This window comes from Prionailurus bengalensis, chromosome A3 (assembly GCF_016509475.1).
Source record: "Prionailurus bengalensis isolate Pbe53 chromosome A3, Fcat_Pben_1.1_paternal_pri, whole genome shotgun sequence".
Classification (NCBI taxonomy): Eukaryota; Metazoa; Chordata; class Mammalia; order Carnivora; family Felidae; genus Prionailurus; species Prionailurus bengalensis.
In genome coordinates this window covers 33,977,137-33,993,891 of record NC_057354.1, presented here as the reverse complement: position 1 = coordinate 33,993,891, position 16,755 = coordinate 33,977,137, and the positions used below count along the sequence as shown (strand labels likewise).

Below are 16,755 nucleotides of genomic sequence, written 5' to 3'. Positions count from 1 at the left end.
CTGTTTTGTTTTTTGTTTTTTGTTTTTTTTTTTTTGAGTAAATACTCAGTACTGCAATTACTGGATCATAGAGTAGTTCTATTTTTAACTTTTTGAGGACCCTCCACACTGTTTTCCACAGTGCCTGCACCTGGAAGTTGCAGTTCTGAAGAGGACTTTTTAATCACCTTTAATGATGTGATGAAAATTCTGTCTTTTGTACGGCTTAGAATAAGATCAATCAAGGAAGTCTTATACTTTCAAACTAAACATCTGAAAATAAAATTAGTTTACTATTTCTGGTCCATTAGTATGGGAAAATCAAGTATTTGTAAGTGTTACTTAGATTTGTTTCCGTTGTTATTGGTAAGAAAAGGTAGAAGCTGAAAACTTGACAACATAATGCACGTTTAATATTACAGATGTTTTCAAGTACATGTTGTCTTTTTTTTAATGTTTATTTATTTTTGAGAGAGAGACAAAGAGAGAGAGAAAGAGAGAGAACAAGCGGGGAGGGGCAGAGAGACAGGGAGACTCAGACTCTGAAGCAGGCTCCAGGCTCTGAGCTGTCAGCACAAAGCCCGACATGGGGCTCAAATCCATGAACAGTGAGATCATGACCTGAGCCGAAGTTGGACACTCAACCAGCTGAGCCACATAGGCGCCTCTAATCATATATTTTTTTAAGTATTTTATTAGAGTTTTTAAATCCGTACTTTTAGTATTTAGAATATTAAGTTAAGGAGATGCATTTCGTTAAGTGGTAGTATAGTATCATTTATCAGTGTTTGCAGTGGGGTGCTGGAGTTATCTTGTATCAGATTTTACAGAACAAATAATATGTTTTCAGAAATTTTATCAGCTGGAGGACATTAAGCTGGCGGTCTGAAATCAGCCATGGTGGCAGAACTTAGAACTCAGAAACTGGCAAACTCAACAAATCAAGGCTTCCCAGCCTCAGAGATGTGAGCTGTTAAACATCTACCATCATACCTCCCGGCTTAACATAAAAGGACGCTATATAGAATCTATCCTACTACATTTATAATTTTAAAGTAATCTGTTTATTCCTCAGTAATAAATTGTTCTAGTGATTTAGGTGAAATACAGACTCCTGTTTTAAGTTACATTTTAGTTACATTTTCTCTGATAGCACAGACTTTGACTATTTTTCCAATTTTTATCAGGAATGTATAAATTATTCCCTAGCAGTTATCCCAAAGCATTTTCTTAGGTAAAATGCAAGATATTGAACTCTAGACCTGCATTATCTAATATTTTAATGATTACCTTTGTCTAATATTGGATTTTAGAATTTTATATAATGACAAAGGAAGAGGAGCTTAAAATAGGGACAGAGACTAAACATTAGGAGTATAAAATTAAGTTTATTCAGTGGTGAACAGTTGTTTCCTACCTTCACCAAAATGTAAACAAAACAAATAAATTTTTTTAAAAATCATAATTTAAGTATCTGGGGAAATATTTGCTTCATATATCAAGAAATATTTACCAAAATGAGATATGTACAGTGAATTCTTGTATAGACACACAAGAGCTGACAGTTTAATTAAAATGTTTTGTTGCCTTGGAGCAGAGCAATAAACTCAAAGGACAGCTTTGTTCCTTCCAGTTTCTTCTCTACAATAAAAATAAATACTGACTTAATGTGTTAAGCACACAAATATAGTTTCTAATTTCCCAACCTTCAAATGCCAAAAGATAACAGATACTTGTTCATAATAAATGTGGTTTGGATTTTTTTTTTAAGGTTGAGAGTTGAACTTTGATGTTCTTATACTTTCATGCCGTTGTATCATTTTCTCCATCTGCCCCTCTTTATTCCTATGTCCTTTTCAGAGTAGCACTCAAGTTCATTATCTTCACTGGCGTGTTCTCAGCCTTCCTATTCTGAAATGCTCTACACCATCTAAAACTTAGTATTTTCTGAACATTACTTAAATTTTATTGTTTAATGTGTTATCAGTCAATGCCTTGCACATTAAGAACAGAGACTCATGCCTCTCTTGCTCTCACAGAATCTAGCATAAGACCTATACACAATATATGCTCCATGAAATTTGTTGAATGAAATCTCTAGGCCCAGTGATTATTAGAGATCACCAAGCATTATAGGCAAGTGTTATACTTGGATACATTAATGTTATTTTCCCTTTTGTGTACAGTTTGCTAGATTTGTGGCACACGACTGCTATAGAATAAACATGATGCATACCTCTTTCCCAGTTTTCATTTAATCCTACTTTAAAATTGACACAAACATGCCAGGTTCCTGAATATCCTGTAATCAGAGCATATAACTGAAAAGTGAGGAGGGTGAGGGGCACCTGTGTGGCTCAGTCCATTAAGCATCAGACTCTTGGTTTTGGCTCAGGTCATGATCACAGTTTCTGAGTTTGAGCCCCGCATCAATGATGTGCCAATGATGGCTCAGAGCCTGCTTGGGATTCTCTCTTTTTCTCCCCCCCCATCCCTTCCCCTTCCCCACCCCCTCCTCCCCGCTGAATCTCTAGCTCTCTCTCTCTCAAAAATAAAAAAATAAACATTTCTTTTTTAAGTGAGGAAGGCGAGTAGTTACAAAAGGAAAGTATTTAGAGTCCACTGGGGAGTTTATGAAACTGGCGTGGTTTATTCTAAACACACTTGATTGAATCCAAAGAGGAATCATTGGGAATCACCAAATAAACTATATTAGTAACTATAAAATATACTTTCCTGATGAGCATTTTGCTCAAGCAACTCTTCATATTCATCTGCCATTTTCATTTCTTCTTCTCTGGCTATTTATAATCTTTTCTATTTTCCTCTTGGGTTGTATTTCTTTTTCTTAATTATTAGTAGAACTTCTTGAATTTTAGGGATAAAAAACCTTTGTGTATATTTCAGATCATTTTGCCCAATTTGGCTTAATTTTATATTTACTGTGTGGCAAACTTATCAGAATCATTTTATGGCTTCAATGTTTCATGTGTTACTTAAAAAGACTTTGCCCACCAATGATTCTAGAAGTATCTCCCAAAACTTTTTAAAGAGCATTTGTTATTTTGTGCTTTTTTCATTTGTGAATCTGAAATCTATTTTCGTGTTTAGATTATGATAGAGATGTATATATATATGTAGAGAGAGAGAGAGAGAGAGAGATGAAGAGGAAGTTTTCCTAGCACTACTGTGCATTAGTCTAATGTTTCTCACTGATTTGAAGTGCCATTTGTGGACATTATTAGTGTAACATTAATCTTCAGTTTCTAAGGACAACCACCATTCCTAGAAATTAGGCTGTCTTATGATTAGTCCTGGCCAATGGACTATGAGTCAAACTGTTATGTGCAGCTTTTGGACTGAGGAAGCCAAAAAAAGCTTCTTGAAGCCTTTTACTTTTCTCTTTTTCTACTATGATCATAGAGGAGGACTCATGTTGAGATGCAAGAGCCATAAGATCGAAGCAGCTTGTATTGTGTCAACCCTGCCCAGGGTTCAGCTTCTCTAAAGAATCTATTAGATCCAAGATGGAATTTGTGTGGCAGAGACATGAGCTTTCTGAGTTAAGCCTTTGAGATTTGGGGGACTGTTTGTTACTGCAGCCAAAGTGTACCTTTTCCTAACTAATATATCACCTTATACATATATATTCGTCTATATACAGTTGTTTCTTGAATCTTTACTCTGATTCATTTGCCTATTTGCTATTACCTATTTACCTCCATTTTACTGTAACTTGATAGCATACTTTAATACCTGAAGGGGCAATATTTACATCATTGATCTTTTTCAAAATCCTGTGCCCAGGATTAACTTTTTAAGACAAATTTTTAGAATTCTGTATAAAAGATCTGTATAAAAGGCTGTTATTTGAATCATACTGCATTAGATTTACAAACTAATTTGGGAAAATTGACATTTCCATCATATAAAGTCATCCTGTTTTTTTTCATATGTCTTGCATGTTTCTTTAGCTTCTTTTTTTCTGGTAATTTTTATTGTTCTTCAATAAGATCTTTGTCCATATTATCTTTTTATTGTCCATATTATATTTTGTTTATTTATTTATTTATTTATTTATTTATTTTTAAATATTTATTTTTGAGAGAGAGAGTGTGCGTGTGAGCATGGGGGAAGGGCAGAGAGAGACTGAGACAGAATTCAAAGCAGGCTCCAGGCTCTGAGCTGTCAGCACAGAGCCTGATGTGGGACTCAAATCCACAAACTGCAAGATCATGACCTGAGCAAAAGTTGGAGGCTTAACTGACTGAGCCACCCAGGCGTCCCAATTTATTTATTTTTTAATGTTTATTTTTGAGAAAAAGAGAGCACAAGCAGGGAAAGTACAGAGAGACAGGGGGACAGAGGATCCAAAGGAGGCTCTGCATGGACAGCAGACAGCCTGATGTGGGGCTCAAACTCACAAACCATGAGATCATGACCTGAACCAAAGTCAGATGCTTAACCAACTGAGCCACCCAGGCTCCCCTTGTCCAGATTACTTTTTAAAATTAATTCTTACTGGTGTATAGGAAGAGAATTGGTTTATATATATCTCTCTTGTATGTAGCCTTCCTTAGCTCCAAGAGAATTGGTTGATTCTCTTTCCCCAAGCGGTGGTCCTGGGATTGCTATTTTGTAGAGATTTATCCTTTTTCTGAATTCATTTCTAGTCACTAACCTGGGATAATTCAATGTATTTCCATTCTTCGTGGTTTCTCCTACCATCTGTTCTAGGAAGTGTCCTATTTAAATTTCCCCTCCACCTCTTGTTCCTGTAAGGCATTTAGCAAATCTGTTTGTGTAATTAAATTCCTGTACTATTATTACCTCATGGGCTAATTTTACAGCACTACATAGCTTATTTAATATTTCTATATTGGTTTAACCATCCTCAATAGGAAACTGTTGTATATTACTTACTTGCCCTATTATTATAGAGTTCATAATCTGAATATATTCTCTTTATCTCTCATTGCATTATCTTCTTGATATCAAGTCCTGAGTTGCCAATTTTAGGAAGGTCTTTGCTTGTTATTATGCATTAAAAGAAATATATGTGCAGATATGGATTGGAATATATACTTTTATCTCACTTGGTAAATTGTTTTCTTAAATTCATTATTCAATGTGTAAAAAGAGTTCAGAGTACGAAAGATAGCTCACCTTTATGAGTATGTTTATATAAATCTTACTACATTCTTTTGAATCTTTTTGGAATAAGCCCAACAAAAATCCTGCGAAGTCCCATGAGTACTTAAATAAAACGGCATGAAAGAGTATAGCTTCCCAATGGCTTAAAGCCATTTTTTCCAATATATTTTTTTTGCAAATAAATACCTAATTTTTTTTGCAAATAAATACCTAATACAGCAAATAAATACCGAATACAACTTTAACAAAAGTTAAAAGGGGAGAGGTAGTTCCTATGCTGCGTTCTGGAAATATCACCCCAAAACACCCCGTCAGCTATTCTTGACCAAGTCCTAAAAGGAAGATACTGGGTTAGTCAGAACTGGGTTACATGATCCTTCAGTGATAACTCCAAGTTTTCAGGGTGACTTTTTGATAGATGAAAGATGGCCACACTTTATTTTCCTGCTTCTTGTTATGGGGTAATGTCCTCTTCCCTTTAATCTGGGCTGGAGTTAAGTGGTTTGTTTAACCAATATAGTGTAGTGGACTGACATTCTCAGACTTCTGAAGTGAAGTCTTAAAAAGCAGTGCAGCTTCCAGTTAGGTCTCTGGAAACTCACTCTAGAGAAAGTATGACAGCGCTGAGACTGTCATGATGAAGGAAAGCCTAAGTAGCCACAAGGAGAGGATGTATGGATAGGAGAGATGTCTCATCTGTCCCCAGCTGTTCCAGCCATTCTGTACCAGGTACCAGATATAAGAGTGCAAAAGATTTCAAATAACTCTAGCCTTAGCTTCCAAATGTCTTTCATCATATGCAGAGACCCAAGCAAAAACAACCCAACCATGCCCATCAGCCCTCAAAACCATGAAACTTGATATTGAGGTAGTTATGGAGTAATAGCTAACCTGAATAGGTTTCTCATAATTTTCTTACATTGACAGTGTATTTCTTGCCAATGTAAAATCCATTGAAAATCCAGGGGACCTTCAGGGGCAACAGTTCTCCGCGGTGCATTTTAGCAACCTAGGCTTCTCTGGTCTTGTAGATTCCTAGACTGTGTCTTTTCTCTAAAAGTTTGACAGTAGGAGCTTCCTGCTTCCACTGCATGGTCTCACATTAGAGATTAAATGCTTCAGTCTTCAAGTGGTATATACATATCCTTTTGGCTTGCAGCCCATTAGCCAGAACTTTTACACTGCATAGGGGGTGTAGAAGCATACTCCTCTGCAGGCTGAGAAAGAGAAGGGAATTGGATAGGCATCTATCACATTCTTCCTCTCTCTCTCTCTCCTGCTATAGTGTCCCCTCATCACAGTCCAAAAAATTCCTTTTCTGGGTAGGAACCGTACACTTCATGTGACTATAGCTGCCCCACAGTATCACCATTCGAACTGCTCTAGTGGTAAAAGCTCTTTCTCCCAGTACCAGGGACCAAACTTCTTAAAATTGTCAGTAGGTACTTTACACATAAAAAGGATTGAGCACTGATCTAGTTCCCTACTGCTGTGTGACAAATTACCCCAACCAAATCTTGGTGGCTTAAAACAACATTTATGGGGCACCTGGCTGGCTCAGTCAGGAAAGCATGCAACTCATGATCTAGGGGGTGTGAGTTCAAGCCCCATGTTGGGCCTAGAGCCAACTAAAGAAAACAAAACAAAAACAAACAAAGAGAAAAACATTTCTTCACACTCTCTGTGGGTTAGAGGACCTAGTTAAGCTTGTCCCTCTGGCTTTGGGTCACTCATGAGGCTCAGTCATCTCAAGAGGAGAGGAAGGATCTGCTTCTAGGTCACTTATGTGGTTATTCATTTGCAAGATTAAGTTCTTCCAAGCTTACTGAATCGAGGACTCAGTTCCTCATGAGATGTTGGCTGAAGGCCTCCTTTAGTCACATGGAGCTCTCCATACAGAGTCTAAGAGTGAGCAAGCCAGAGATAAAGAGATGGAAGTTCCGGTTTTTGTAAACTTGTCCCAGAAATGATATCCCATTATTTTTGTCATTTTTCTGTTTATTAGAAGTGAGTCACTAGGCCCAGCCCACACTCAAGGGAAGATAATTACACAAGGGCCTAAACACCAGGAGGTAGAGATACTGGGGCCATGTGGGAGGCTGCCTACTCCTTCACCCCTAGGAGATGGGTATTCTGCTATGTGGGACACACAAAGATAAATAAGGCAAAGCACTAAACTTTGGAGTAGTGGGGAAAGAGGGTCATAAGTGCATGTAATTATAATACAAAAGAGGGGTGTGGCCAAGTTATATGGAAGAAAAGCTATTGGATCTGAGAAGAAATAGCAGCTAATTCTCTATGGCTATGGAGGTAAAATGTGAGCTACATGATAGAGGCTGAATAATGATTCACTAGGCTACTAGAGAAGACGGTTCTGAGCAGAATGAAAAGCAACAGGGCATACAAGTACATTATTATTATTATTATTATTATTATTATTATTATTATTATTTTAGAGGTCATGGATATAATGAGACAGTGGCTGTGGCATCATTACTGCTGGGTACCCCTCCCTGCTCTTCTGGGAGGTGCTAGTCATGCAAACTAGTTCTTTGGCAGGTTCTTGCTGCTGGGCCATGGACTCAGAAAGATCCACACATGATTCTGTCGAAAGACTTTGTCATCCAGAATGGGTAGGTGAGGAAGGGTATTGAAAGAGGAGATAACTGGAGTGAAGTTACAAAAAGGGGCAGGCAGGGAGCTAACTCTTTGCCCAAAAAAATGCCAGCATACCGAGGTTTTCTATGGACACAATGACTATAACTAGATTAATGTGATGTTGATTACACAGTAAATTCAGGAATGGCCAATATCCTGTGACAGAAATGTGATGCATGGGTGAGAAACGTGCAGATCTGGGGAAGGAGACAAGGACACTTGGATTTTAACTCCGTCTTCAACCCTAGAGAGAAAAGGGAAGCAGGTTGTCAATGTGACCTCAAGTCACACTCCCAAAGACTTCAGCAGATTCCTGATGTGCCTGGGGAATGGGGAATAGAGCTATGGGGCAGAGGATTGTGGGAATGGCAGCATGCAAAGTGGGCAAGACTGAAGCTGGATTGCGAAGGCTTTTGTGTACCATGAAAAGCAAATTTGACATTAATCTAGGAAAGACAGACTTAGAAGTGTTATAGTATGTTGTTGCCTCCAGATAACAAGACATAAACTTTATTAATCATACCATGTTCTAGGCATTATATTTACCCCATGTAAACTTCACAGCCACCTTATGCGGAGGTTCTATTATTACCTGCATTTAAACAGAAACCCTGTGGTAACTAGCTTTAGCCCCAAGTCACATAGGTAAGAAGTGTCAAGGCTCAGATACCAATCACTGGACAGCAGTTGCCTTTACCCTGCTCCGTGCAACCCTTTTGCTCCTTTGCTCCCATACATTCTTGCTATATTTCTTCCTACTGACTTACTCTGAAAACCAGGAAATGCAATCCTTGAATACATGTCTTATGTTAGAAAGAGAAAGAGCTTCAGCAATGAGTTTCCTTTGTGCCTCCAGATACTCTCTTTAACTTTAAATTTTGCAAGTTTTCCAGCATACACAAAAGTAGAGAAAAGCAAAAATGAACTTAGCTTCAGCACAGATTGATGTTGTATCACTTATGTTTATCCATCCTATTTCCATCCCCCAAATTTTATTTCTGGAGTATTTTTAAGTGAATTCTAGACACCAGATTGTTTCACACATAAGTATTTTACTATCTGTAACCAATAAAGACTTTTAAAAATATAGTTATAACACCATTATCATACCCAACAAAATTAACAAAATTGTTATTTCTATTTTTTTTTAATTTTTTTAAATGTTTACTTATTTTTTTAGAGAAACAGAGCACAAGCAGGGGAGAGACAGAGAGAGGAGGAAACAGAATCTGAGCAGACTCCAGGCTCTGAGCTGTTAGCACAGAGCCTGACCCAGGGCTCGAATTCATGAACCGTGAGATCATGACCTGAGCTGAAATCAAGAGTCCGATGCTTAACCAACTGAGCCACCCAGCTGCCCCCAAAATTGTTACTCCTTAATAGCAGATTCTATTTTTAAGACTTTTTTCTACCAATCACATATCATATACAAAAGTTTCACTGAAAAGAATGATAGAATTCCTGTGTATGAAATTTCTTTTTATAAGCAAAATATTTTCTAATGAGTTTATAGGATTGATCTGTAGGCAATAACAGTGATTCTTAGTAACATTTATTGCAAGAACATTTTCCAAATTTACAATAGATTGTAAATGTCTTATATTTTTATAAGGGCTAGCTCCACATAGAATTGAGATACTACCAATTATCACCTTATTAAAGTAAGATCTTCTCTGAAGGCAAAATTAAACCTATCTCTCCTATAAGTACTGATTGGAGATTGATCTCATATGCCCTGCAGTACTGTTAGTTTTATAGCTGTCTTTGTTGTAAGCCCAGGATAGAAATCACACTTTTTCACCATGTATTGACCAAATTACTCAGTTTTATGCTTTGCACAGCTAGCAAATTTTTATAAAGCACACTTTGAAAAAGCTCAGTCACCTTCTAATTGTAACTCAGTCATACATACTCAGGGTGTGGTGATCTCAAGGTATAGATGCATCTAATGTGTATCTGCAAAGAAATTTGGAAATCATTTAGGCTACTTTCATTTTAGATCTGATGAACTGTAGCCAAGAGCCGTGCGAGACCCATGTAATTCCAACTGCCAATAGTCTTTTATTCACTGACTCATTTTATGTTAGTACTCATGTTTTAAAAGTTTCTTTTAAAATTTAAATTAATAAAAGATACAATTGCAGAGTCTGGTTTCACTATTACCTCCAATAAGGTAGTGATACTTCAATATACACATGCAGAGAGTACTTAAATTTTCCTCTCCCTTCCAGCAAGAGGCCATGGCCAAACACCCTCCCATCTTCTCATTATAAATAGGTTTACTTTGCAGTCCATTCTTGTTATTCTCGCTGCCACTGAATAGGGGGTGAATTTTTTAATTACTGGCCGCGATTCTCTTTAGAAAACCCCACGCGCGCCAACCTCAGTACTGGAGCCTGGGTGCATGAGGCGCCTGTTCTAACTTAGGCAACATTGGGTCATCTGTTTATTTTCGGGGGGGAAAGGGGGAGTGGTGTCAGAAAGAAAGGGCGGCCGTTGCCCAGGCAACCGACACCCCGGGCAACGGCAGGGGGAGGCGGGAGGGGGCGTGGCCTCGGCGGGACCAGGCGGATAAGAGGCGGCGCTGACTGCCCGCCTTCTAAGCTGGGACTGTTCTTGCGGCGGGGCGGAGGCGGGGCGGCCCGGCACCACCTCCGACTACCTGGAAAGGCCCGGGCTTGCGAGCTAGCGAGGCTCCGGGCCCATCGCTTCCTCTCGCCACGTCCCCTGCCGAGGAGGCTCGCTCCACGCGCCAACATGGCGGGCGGGCGCTGGGGCCCGCTGCTGACGGCGCTCCTGACCGCCCGGGTCGCGGTGGCGGAGGAGGCCGGCCCCGCGCAGGCCGCGCTGCCGGAGGAGCGGAGCTGGGTGCGGCCCATGACCGCCTCCAACTGGACGCTGGTGATGGAGGGCGAGTGGATGCTGAAATTGTGAGTGTGCCCGCACGTCCCGCACGCCACACTGCCCCCCTGGGCCCCGCCCTCCCCGAGCCGCGCGGGCCGCTGTGGAGTCTGCACCGCCCGCTGGGCTCCGCCACTGCTCGCCCGGCGGCCCGCCGCGCGGGGGCCGGCTGCTCACGCTGCGCATGCGCGCCAGGCCCTCCGCGGTGACAGCTGCGGGTGCGGAGCATCCCGCCTCTCTCCGCACCCGCCGTCCCCCTCGCCTGCTAAGCCCCCTGCCTTTGGTGGTGGGGGCGGGGGCAAGAGTTGAGGGATGGGGTGGACAGCGTGCCAAGGGGAGTCGGGGGAAATGGAGGAAATCTGTGAGAAAATCGCGTGCTTTTGGTACAGGTGTGTACGAAGAGAAAAGGGCTGCCATTCAGGGAAATTAACGCGCAGTACAAATACGTAGCACGGGCTACGCAGGGTATTTGTTGAATAGATAATTACAGACCGTGAAGGGCACACCAGCTAATGCAAAGTATTTTGGTTTTCATTTTGAATTCTCCGAGATGTCATTGTGAAAAATAAAACAGGAAGATGGGGTGTTTTTGAAGTTTTAGAACAAGATTTCAAATAAATATTGATATTCCTTATCATTTTTAGAGGTAGAGATTTCTGGGTAGATAATTGTGCTACTGTAATAAAGAAAGGGACATTAGTACATCGCCTTTTTTGAACAATAGAAGGTAAACTGTGGATAGTGTCTTTGCTTGAAGGAGATGGGAAAATACAGTTTTGAGTTAGGAACAGGCACATGGCTTAAAATTAACTTCTAGGAAGAAAGTGATCCTTTGGAAAAAGCCTTGAAGGAGACCATGGGAGGATGTTTGAACAGGCTTCAGAGACCATCACGGTGGGCTTGTGGGGAATATGAAGAACATCTGGAGAAATGATACCTTATCTCCTTAGACTGTAGTTTCAGATCATGTACATACTTGATCACTACTGTTTGGCCATTAATCTTACCTTGAGGACCCAGACACACAGAATTGGATCTTTCCTTTATTTGTCCAAGACCACATTTTGGTTTTCTCAATTTCGGTTGCAAATAGATGCGTATGGAGAGAAAACCTCAGTGTGAGATTAGGGCCCAAAGTTACAAGTCCCTTAGCAGATTACACTGTTCAGAGAACATAGTACACGTTACCCCTTCAAACATGCATTTACCTTTTGTCCACAAAGAAGGTGATAGACCTGAAAGTAAAATACCTTTGGTGTCATAATGAACCAATGAAATGATTAAGGAAATATGTAGTCATGAAGCACTTATTAAACTACTTAATGAGTTTAGTATGAGGAGGATGAAGATGAAGAGGTCATTTTCCATTTAAGAGAGAAGCTTTTCACATAAGTGGAGCTTTATTCAAGACTGTCATGTTTGTAATAATTGTAAGATTTTAGACTGCATTTTGTCAGCTAGTACTACAAAGAGTTCTTTTTGAAAGTAGGTGGAGCTTTCTAGATGCCAGTTTTCTGATTAAAACTGAGTTTGTGTATGTACATGATGAAGGTCAAAACAGAAAGGCCTCAACTCCTTTATAGCTCCTTTTTGGAATAACTCTCTCTCTATTTTTTTTTTCTTAGTAAAAGAACTAAACAAGCTAAAGCTCGGGTGAGTGTAAGCCATGTGAAGCTTGTAAACGTGCAACAGCCAACAACTCGTATGTTTGGCTACGTCGACTGTCAAATTAAACTTTTCATAAATGTTCAAGCCCAGACATAGTAACCAATTGCTCTAAACTTGCATGTGTATCTCATGGAATATGTTGGGCTGTGATGAAAGATGGGACTTAGAACTCAGAAGTAAGCTGTATTGTGCCTGAGATCATTTTAGAAGTTCCCTTTTCATTGGGTACACTTCAGAATAAGTCACTATGAAGGGAGGCTCTAAAGGAAAGAAGATTTAAACCATTGTATCCAACTTTTTTCTACATAACAGAACCTAAGTCCTGAAGAAATATTGTTGCTCTTATCTGTTTGTGATACCCCCTTTCCTCCCTTTCACAAAATTGAACACTTAAAAAAATAGAAAATTCATTATATTCTCAACCACTACAGGCCTACCATAAATTTCTAAGAATTCACTCAAATAGCCTTATCAGAATCTTTTTGCTGATGTATAAAACAGAAAAGCCAAATGTGTTAATACTAGCTACTGTTTCAACACTTTTTTCAAGTAAACAGATCATAATAAATGGAGATTGTGAGGGGTCTACAGATGATGCATTTAACTTTTCTAAAGAAGCAATTAGGAGACTTTCTGATAGTATGAAAAATTTGACATTACTGTGAATGACATTTCTTTATTTGTTCATTTGCTTATATCCTACTTCTCTTCTGGGATTTTTTTCTCTCATATCCCACTTCATACAAAGCTCCTATAATACAATTTTTGGTTATATTGGTATTGATAATTTCAGTTGTTTTTAAGGACCTAGCAGTGTTTTCTGCTCCTGTTATGAAATTTAATTTGTTATATTTTCTTTGTTTTAAAAACAGTCAATTTTTTTGGAAACTTGCAATTGAATTTTCAGTGTTTAAAAAGCACTTCTCTGTTAAGGGGAAATATCAGTTAAAAATATATTTGTAGTAATTCACCATTTCAATTCTGAAACCTTTTTTTAAAAAATCTGAAAAATTATCCCATTATTATTTGCATTTTCTTTAATGCTTGTTGTATATTCAGTTTTTCTCTTCTTGTTTGCTTTCATACATTGTTTTATAATTTTAATCCCTATTTCTGCCATGTCTCTATGATTGGCTTGTTGTACTTTTCTCATCCTAACCTCTGATGAAAAGTTTGCCCTTTCTCAGGATTAGGAAAGAGTATACATAATCCTTAGAATACCTTCTGAAGTTTTCTTTTTTTCTATTTCCATTGTTTCATACTATCCTTTATTCAGTTACTTTGCAACCTTTTGCTATTTTAAACTTTTTTGTTTCCCATTGTATCAGTTCTTGAGAATACCGCTTTTGTTCTTTTGACACACAAAAATGTACATTCTATATATTTTTCTGGTGTTTCCCCCCCCCACCCCAAAGAAATAAGTAGATATCCAAGTAGCTTAATTTTGATCTGCCTTCTTTAAAAAAAAAATTATTTTATTTTATTATATATATAGTGAGAGCACAAGCAGGGAAGAGGGGCATAGGGAGAGAAAGAGATAATCTTTTTTTTTTTTTAAATGTTTACTTATTTTTGGGAGAGAGACAGAGTGTGAGCAAGAGAGGGACAGAGAGAGAGGGAGATACAGAATCCAAAGCAGGCTCCAGGCTCTGAGCTGTCAGCACAGAGACCAGTGTGGGGCTTGAACCCACTATCCATGAGATCATGACCTGAGTGGAAGTTGGGACACTTAACCGACTGAGCCACCCAGGCGCCCCAAGAAAGAGAGAATCTTAACTGGGCTCCACACTCAGCATGGAGCCCAACTCGGGGCTCGATTCCATGACCCTGGGATCATGCATGACCTGAGCTGAAATCAAGTCAGACACTCAACCAACTGAGGCACCCAAGGGGCCCTGACCTGCCTACTTTTAAACTGATATTCAGAAGAAAAGTATATCTTTGGGTTAATTTACCTCTGTAAAGCTTATAGATATTTATAAAATACTACCTTTTCTGACTTGATTCTAGTTTAAATTAGTCACTGTGATGGAGGGAAGCCTCATTTATATCCTTAGAACCTCTAGGTTTTAGTACTTTTTTTCCAAAATCCTTCTTATTCCCGAAGAGAATGCCTTCAAGCAGCATCACCTTAGCTTGTCAGATAGTCATAATTTTTTGAAGTTTAATAGAGTATAGTGATGTGTGGATTGAATGTTTAAGAGATAGTCATTAAATGCTTGTTATGTTTCAGGTTTAGACTTGGGGGTCTTGGAAGATGAAAATGAATGAACGACATTCTTTGATTTCAAGGGACTGTCAATCTACTGTGCTCTGAAGGAAATAAATAGCAGATACAGCATTCATTTATTTAGCAAATGTTTCCTGAATGCTTCTTCTCTGTCAGGCATTCAGCAGTGGTTCTCATCAGGGCACTGTTGGCATCTTGGGTTGGACAGTTCTTTGATATGTGGGGATGGCCTGCCTGTTGCAGAACTGTTAGCATCACTGCCTCTACCCATCACATTCTAGTGTTCATGTGACATCAAAAAAATTTTAATCATCTCCATTCCCTATGCACATTCCCAAATGTCTCTGATTGAAAACCACTGCCCCGGGTACTGTTATGGGTATTTAAAAACACGAAAAAGAATAGCTCATAAGTGAACATAGAAGTATTTAATTTCAGATTGTTTCCACAAAGGGTTATCCACATTATCACCTCTATGATCATCATCATCTCAGTCACAGTAAAGTTACATTGCTTCCATTTCACGTCCTGAATGCTGTCTTATTTAATCATCCCAGCAATCTGGTGCAGAGTTAGCATTCTCATTAACTAGGGGAGATGAAACTTGAAAAGGTTAAAGCTTTGGCCAAGACCAGATCCTTAGGAAGTGATTGGCAAGGCCAGAGCTAGAACACAGGCCTGAGCTTTGCAGTTCCTGCTGCAAACCTAGGAGAATAGCAGGGACCTAGGGGAGGAAGGTACAAAGCCTGGCCGGTTCATGCTTAGGCTGTCAGCTGGCCAGCACCATGAAGGTTGCACCATTAAGGGAGGCCTTTTCCCTGTGGGATTCAACGACCCACCCATGGTTTTATTGTCTCTAGATTCTCCAGATGAGGAGCATTATTGCTATATGCTCATTCCTGACACTCTTCACCACCCAAACAGGTGCTCTGCCTTTTCTGCACCCCAACCACCCAGGAAAATTCTCACTTTGCCTTGTTTGTACCTAGCCTGGCCCTTATCACAACTCATAATTATATATTAATTTATATGCTTCTCTGACTCTTCCTCTAGACAATAAACTTTTCAGTAGAGAAAGAAATTTTTTCTTTTTCCTGTTTATCTCCAGAGCCTTAATAGCTATCACATTCAATAAATACTTTAAGTAAACGAATAATAGACTAGTTGTTCCTTTAATCAAGAGCTTTCTCAAGTGTATCACTGAGGTAACACCTGTATATATTGTCTTAGATACTAAGGAGAGTCACTATCATCTCCCATTTGTTCATTAATGTATTAAATATTTACTGTGGTCCAGGACCTGCCAGGCTCTGTTCTGGCTCAGTATAAGCAATATACCAGTCCCTGCCTTCATTGAGTGTTTGCCTTTTTTTTTTTTTCTTCTTAATTTTTTTTTTAACATTTATTCATTTTTGAGAGACAGAGCGTGAGTGGGGAGAGAGAGAGAGGGAGACACAGAATCTGAAGCAAGCTCCAGGCTCTGAACCGTCAGCACAGAGCCTGACACGGGACTTGAACTAAAGAACCTTGAGATCATGACCTGAGATGAAGTCAAATGCTTAACTCACTGAGCCACCCAGGAGCCCCCATGGAGTGAATTCTGTTTTCTCTAGCACATAACATGATTTTTGTGGAGTTATCCATTTTTATTTTTTCTCTACATTTTATGATAAAATGCCCTAGAAATGATCTTCTAAAGAAATCGAATTAATAATAAGCCTTCCAACTCTTGGATTATTATGAGTTTTCCCATGTTTTCCAGATATAAGAATGATACTTGATGTAGTTAAGTCATCAGCTAAGACGTTTTGATTTAGTTTCATGTATTAAGGCATAGAAAAATGACCCTAGTTTACCTCTTTCATCTTCGTTGTCACATATTCTTTTGAGCATTTTGGGCAAAATAAGTTCTAAGTGAAAATCGACTGTATCAGTCATTGTCTATCTCATCTCTGCATGGATGAAAAAAGAGAATGTACGGGGACACACTGGTGAAATTTGAGCCAAAACAGAAGAAGAAAAATTGCACATTATTGGGAGAATAAAAATGTAGTGTTAGTAAAATTTTATTTCTAGGAAATGTATTTAAGTTAACTCCTTTCTCTGATGTGTTTCATGTACTTAATGAAATCTCACACCAAATTCAGTTGGTTCATGAAATCAAA

At 39.0% G+C, this 16,755-nt stretch overlaps 1 protein-coding gene across 2 annotated transcripts in view; it reads left to right on the top strand.

Annotated features, from left to right (window-relative positions):
- The first annotated feature begins 10,302 nt into the window (after positions 1-10,302).
- The window catches only part of TMX4 (thioredoxin related transmembrane protein 4), a 45,047-nt gene continuing 38,594 nt past the window's right edge, over positions 10,303-16,755 (top strand). The window contains exon 1 of one of the 2 annotated variants that reach the window (XM_043602865.1): positions 10,303-10,721. In XM_043602865.1, coding sequence (XP_043458800.1) covers positions 10,549-10,721 — 173 coding nt within the window. In that variant the 5' untranslated portion in view covers positions 10,303-10,548. The remainder of the gene's footprint in view (positions 10,722-16,755) is intronic. The other variant, XM_043602866.1, reaches the window with a different exon arrangement.